Genomic DNA, 6,119 nt, shown 5'->3' on the forward strand with positions numbered 1-6,119 from the left:
AAAGTGTCCAGAAACTGAGATTACACCTGTTCAGGTAACGACGCCACCTCCCTTGCTCCTTTCCTCACACGGCCCGTATCTTTATAAGTGTAATGTGTGGAAACACACCAGGTAAAAGCTCCAGCATCGTCTCCTCAGCCAGTGAAGAATCATCATTTTCATCCATGAGGAGCTGCTGTTCGGCTTCAACACTGACACCGAGGAAGGGTTTGCTTGGATTTGTGTTACTGTTTATGGACCTAACAGGCTGAGCTAGTGTTTCAATTCTCTCAGATTACATCAGAGCCCTCTGAGCCCAAATCTGCTCTACTTCATATCTGCTCACAGACATGAGAGCAGCATCAATCTGAACCTGCCAACAAGAAGCTTTCAGGGCATTTTCTAAGTGACTGGTTCTCAGAGACGTGTGACAGGTTTAAATTCAGCACTCTAAAAATGAATTTTACATCCCCACCATATATCTGTGTGAACAAGATGATTTCTACTCATGTTTTAAGTGAAATTCTTTTTATATCAGAGCAAGAGCAGGACAACAACAATAAAAACGACCTTTCCTTAGAAACGGTCAGGTTTGAGTTCATGAACAAGAACTTGAAGAAATGTCCAACCTGTTCATCAGTATTACAGCAACGCAGTGAGAGCATGTTGGATTCTGGGACTGCAGACGCTGAGTCAACCTGCGCTCCTCAGATCGGGAAGTTTCTCCACGGCACCGCAGATGCTCGTTTATCCCAAACCAGTCGTGTCCCGTTGCTTCAGTTGGGTTTCTCCTTCTTTTATCTCATCGCCATTCAAGCTCACCTCTTGTTGACTGACATCATCACCGCCCACCTCGCCTTCTTCCTCCTCTTCCTCCTCTTCTGGGATGCTGGTGAAGTCCTCAATCACGACTCTGGGCAGCCCCACGTGCTGACCGCCGTACACCTGAACCTCCTCCTGAGAGTTCTTCTGGATCTCGGCGCCCCGATCCGCTGGAGGAGCAGCCGGCTGGTGTTTCCTGTACTGCAGCAGGCTGCAGCTCTTCATTAAGATGGCGATCACATTCTTTCCCATCATGATCCCCGACACTCGGATGTCCCCGTAGACCAGCAGGTTTCCCGTGCGGATCAGGAGGGTGATGATGTTGATGGTGGCGAGGCTGAGGATGGGATAGAGCATCATTTTGTGGGGGACGATGTTCACCCCCTGCATGCTGATCTCGCTCAGGGAGACACACGGCAGCACCAGGAGGAGGATGTAGCAGTAGAAGAACATCAAACCCTCCACCCACAGAGGGAGTCCTTCGCTTTGAAGCTCCCACAGGTTCGCTTGAACATCCACGACATCCAGCAGGTCCAGCACCACCCAGAACAGGCGGCTCCGTATCTCCTCTCTTTTTTTGTATGGTCGCAAGTACTCCAGGTGATCTATCGCAGCCAGTGTTACGAACACAATGGGCATGCAGATGGACAGCAGCAGCGTAAGACCTCTCCGGGACACACCTACATCCACCACCTCCACACCTGCGGCCGTGTCCTGGGACTTGTAGTTCTGATAAACAAAGTAGACCTTGATCTCCAAGACAAAGATGTAGAAGAACCAGAGCATCATGGCATAGCCTCGCCTCGCGGTGTGCACCTCTGACCCAGCCCAGACGGCCACGTATCGAAGGACGACGAGGAAACACGCGTCGCTTGCCAACACGGTGACGCACACAGCGAGCCTCCGGGAACCCGGATTCTGCTCCACCAGGTAGGCGTCTATGAGTGCCAGGCTGGTCACGATGAGGACTGCCGTCAGGCACATGTGGGGCTTGTTTGGTTGCGGGGTAACCATCTCTATTTGAAGCCAGCAGAGAGTCAACGGTCCAAACGCTTACGCCAGTATTTCTGCGAGAGAGTCGGCTACGATCCGAGTCATAACAGCGTCTTTATGGAAGGGTGCAGGTGAGGTTCTGCTTGGGCGTAACTTTCAATCGGAAACAGCCCTCAGTTCAAACTCTGCAGTCCAGTTACAGAAAGAGGACGCTTGGACATCAGCGTTCATCTCTTATTTTCCAGATCTTTATGCCTGAGATATTTAAGATATTTCACTAAATTCCACACTTTAAAGCTTGGATGAAGGTTGTGTTCATGTTTTCCTTTGGTCCACGTCCAGTTTCGAACTACCATCCAAACCGAGGTGAAACAAACTGAAGGTTAGCATCAGTGCTCCTGCTGTCTCTCTCTGAGACGACAGTGTGGAAATCTTTGGATTGTTGTGGGAGCAGAATCAGCACATCCACCTCTGGGCTTCCTGTTAAAGCTTGGTTAAATTTAAAAGTCTGTGATCTCCACACAAGCTGCAACTTTAGAGACTTCAGAGTTTCTCTTAGTGTTTCTGAGGAGGAGATGAAAGCTGCTCGTCTCCCCTGCGGCTCCTCGTAACTCAAAGTTTGTGCTGTAAAGTTTTGCAGAAAAAGCTTTTTGTCTTTTGACACGTTTTAAAGAAAGCTTCTTCAAAAATCAAAACACTGAAACAATCAGGACGAGTGAGCGGGCTCATTATTGCCTCCACGGCTGAAATCCATCGCCACGGCGCCGATCATCAAGCCGGACCATCGTCGCTCCCTTCTGAGCGTGCAGAGAGTCTTCCTCGCGTTTTCTATCTGCAGGCTCTGCTTTCAGCACGAGTTTCCCAACATCTGTGAGGGAGGGAGGGAACGAGCCTGCTCGACTCTACGTTTTTTTCTTCACCCTCAGCAGCATGTCCTTGTTTCTGCACACACACACCAAACTGTTTACACCACCGAGCTGCGCTCTCAGGGAGGAACGCTGTTTTCCATAAACATTTGAAGGGCTTCTGGAACAGGAAGTCTCTTCACACATTCACACAAACTTCTCACATCTTGTCACATTTGTTCATTCTTCATCAACATGTTTTACAGCGAACAAAGTGAAACGCTGCATCCAGGTCTCTAATCTAGCTGAAACTGTGCTGTAGTCACAGCGAACTGTGAATCTGAGCGCCACGTGACCACCCACACAAAACCTCCACATCAGCTCATAGAGGAGTAGAAGAAGTTCAAACTGGAAGCAAAGAAACGGCAAATTTTCTCCAAAAATCTCACCTTTTCAGGCTGCTGCAGCTCCTCCCTGCGTACAGTCTGAGACTCTCTGCACCCACTCATCAATGAACAGGTGGTAAAAACCCATCAAACTAATCATATGCTCGTATTTCCAGCCACCGCGGATGCAGCATCTGTGCAAGGGTGGCTGAAATGGCTTAAACGATGCTAAAGCGCGACATGACTTTTGCGTGCGGTAGTATCCTGGTGCAGGTGTGTGGTTCTCTTCTGAAAATACTGGGCGTAAAGCAGCGTCTCAGACCTCGGCCTGTGATCCCTGTGGAGAGTCACTGGAAAATGAGGTGAGCCTCAGGTCTGAAAGGAGTTTCCTTTGGGCCCAACGTAGGAGGCAGGAAGCTCACAGACAGCTTCCAGGAGAGGTTTTGAGTCCAAACATTAGGGAACTCTCAGGGAACATCGGGGAAGAGCTGGCTTTGTAAGATCACTTCTTTTCTCTGCTTTTAAGCTCTGCTGAGACAAAGTTGGTCAAAACAGAGGAAGCATCGTCTCAATGGCCTCTGCCGTCTTCCCCATCCTCCCAGTGTGGGCTACAAATGCACTGATGGGCCACAGGAAACCTTCCTCTCACACAGAATAACCTGTGTTCCTGTTCTTCTGCTGGTCACAGGAGTTTACCTGGAGTCTGATGGACACACGAGGACAAAGTTTGGTGCTGTTGACACTGCTCTCTGTGTTTGTGTTCAAAGCAGTGATCACAGGCTGCACTTCGTGAGCTTCAGGTGTTTGTTGATCATCAGTTCAGTCTTTTTTTGGAAGCTCTGATCTTAATGACCTAACTTTTATCTGGGCTAAGCTTTTTATGGGAAGACCACATTAAAAAGTCATGAGAAAATGCTCTGGAGCTGCATGAGGATGAATTACATTAGCCCAGTTACTGCCTCATACGGCTGACTCCGGCTCGGCGCCGTGTTCAAGGACGGATCTGACGTTCTTTCAAGCTCGCTACTGCTGCGACAGGGCCAGCGGTGACACGAGGGGATGCCTGGCTCCACATCAGAGGTGCAGATTTCTCATTTAGTGGGTCACGAGTGAAACCAGCTGGTGGCTTTGCAGCACATTAGGATAAAAATCCTAACGAGGCATTAGAGCTGAAAGAAACTAAAGCATGAACTTAAAGTGGAGCATGAGCTCACTCAGGCGGCTGACCCATCACAGCAGAGTGCGTCGAGAGGCTGTTAACAGCAACTGCATCTCTGCAGTGCATCCAGCGTCAGAAACATGTAAATGAATCAAAACAAAAGGAAACGCACGTGAGCAGGAAAACCGTCACACCACAATCGTCTGCTGAGGTGAGCGTTAGCGCCTTATCTCATGTCATCGGCCTAAATGCAAGCAGCTGAGCTCTCTGTGGAAGGAAAGCGTCTCGTTAAGACCGCAGGCCGACGGCCTCGGCTCTGCCTGCAGCTCCATTTTTCCCTGATGCAGGAACTCTGCACTCCTACGCTCACTTCAAAGCCAGCTGGAGGGAACACAGGAGCCATTAGCATAGATTAGCATATACCTACAGACGAACCCCATCCAGCAGCAGCTGTAAACTCTCCATCCCGGGATGAGAAGCTCTCAGGAAACAGATTTTCCTTCTGATCCTTCCTGAAGCCAAGCGCATTTTCATTAAGCAGTTCGGCGCTGCCAGCATTTCAGAAATCTTTGTGTTAGCGCGTCTGACGAAGCTCGTCCATCTGCGTTTCCAGTTTGGGGTGAGGTTTGTTAGGAGCGGCCGGGAAAGGAGGAACAGCGCCGATGGGAAGTTTTGTGGATGAACACTGAGCATCAACAGGAGCAGCATGAAGGGAGACATAAAGCACGAAGCAGCCGTCCTCCATACGACCTCTGACCTCTCTCATGTTTTCCTTCGAACACCTGAAACCTCAAAGCTCACAGACATGAAGTCCATGTAGCTGTGCTCACATTTAAGCTGCTCAGCATCGAGCCGCTCTGGCGCCATTTCCAGCGATAACTTTCCAGAGCTGTGATGTTGTGTTTGTTCAGTTTCTGCTGCCCTGATTGCAAAGCCCTAATAAAAAAGACATTTTTACTGTCACACTGTTACCTGCTTAAAAGAGGGAAATATAAAATAGCAGCTTCCAACCTGTGGCAGGAGAACTCTTATTCAGAGTTCATTGTCCAACAGCTCAGACATGGACAATCATTTGTTGGTATAACACTGTTCCTGAAAATAAAAGAGAGCCGAGGTCCTACTGCACAGTCTTTTATATTCTGTGTCACTGATTCCTGTAGAGAAACTATGTGTTTACTAGCTGCTTGTTGGTTATGGTATCACACTGCATTATTGAAAAATGTCACATTTAAATGTCATTACTTCTCCCACAGCAGCAGAAGGTTAACAGCAGTTTCAGAGTCTGTCCACACTGAGCTGACCCATAGGAAACACCGCCGGCTAACTCTGACCCAGACACCAGTGAAAACGAAGCAGGATGTGCAGTGCTCACAGGACATCTCAGCACGGGGGATGTAGCTCGGGTGGTGGAGCCGGTCACCTACTAACCAAATATCCTTGGGCAAGATTCTAACCCCACGTCTGATGGATCTATTGCAGTGTCGGTGCATAAATAAAAAGTGTTTGTGTGAGTGAGGTAGAGTGCTCAGATGCTGAGCATGAAAAGCAAGCAGCTGAAACCACAAGGTGTGAAAATGGGCGTAGCTCACAAGTGTCGGGTGAGCTCATTGTGAAACCTGGCCCCACCCTATCATGTGACTTCCTGAGGTCAGATGGCCCAGGGTGTGTGTGGGCGTTAAGGCGTCTGGGAAGGATCTCAGAGCTGGATTATAGATGGCAGACAGTTGATGTCATAAGCCCCGCCCTCTGTTCAAAGATGGACGTTCACAAAAGTCGATTCTGTTCATCTGGACGTTTTCAGTGGGAGAAACATTTTGTCATCATCCAGGTGACTCCTTCAGTCTCAGCTAGGGATGGGTACCGGTATCTGGTGCCAAGAACGGTAGTAACCAGACCGAAAAGCAGCGCACATTTCGGTGCTTTATTTTTCCTGAG

General features: G+C 49.1%; 1 protein-coding gene across 1 annotated transcript; it reads right to left on the reverse strand.

Annotated features, from left to right (window-relative positions):
• Nucleotides 1-414: 414 nt before the first annotated feature.
• On the reverse strand, nucleotides 415-3,450 carry LOC102298060 (transmembrane protein 121-like). The gene has a single exon (XM_005940506.3). The coding sequence runs from the start codon at nucleotides 1,813-1,815 to the stop codon at nucleotides 727-729; it is 1,089 nt and encodes a 362-aa protein (XP_005940568.1). The 5' UTR covers nucleotides 1,816-3,450; the 3' UTR covers nucleotides 415-726.
• Nucleotides 3,451-6,119: the final 2,669 nt, after the last annotated feature.

Source organism: Haplochromis burtoni, unplaced genomic scaffold (genome assembly GCF_018398535.1).
Source record: "Haplochromis burtoni strain Fernald_Lab_line unplaced genomic scaffold, NCSU_Asbu1 Contig_282, whole genome shotgun sequence".
Classification (NCBI taxonomy): Eukaryota; Metazoa; Chordata; class Actinopteri; order Cichliformes; family Cichlidae; genus Haplochromis; species Haplochromis burtoni.

Coding starts and splice junctions, on each gene's coding strand:
- LOC102298060 (XM_005940506.3), bottom strand. CDS start 1,815: ATGGTTACCCCGCAACCAAACAAGCCCCACATGTGCCTGACGGCAGTC.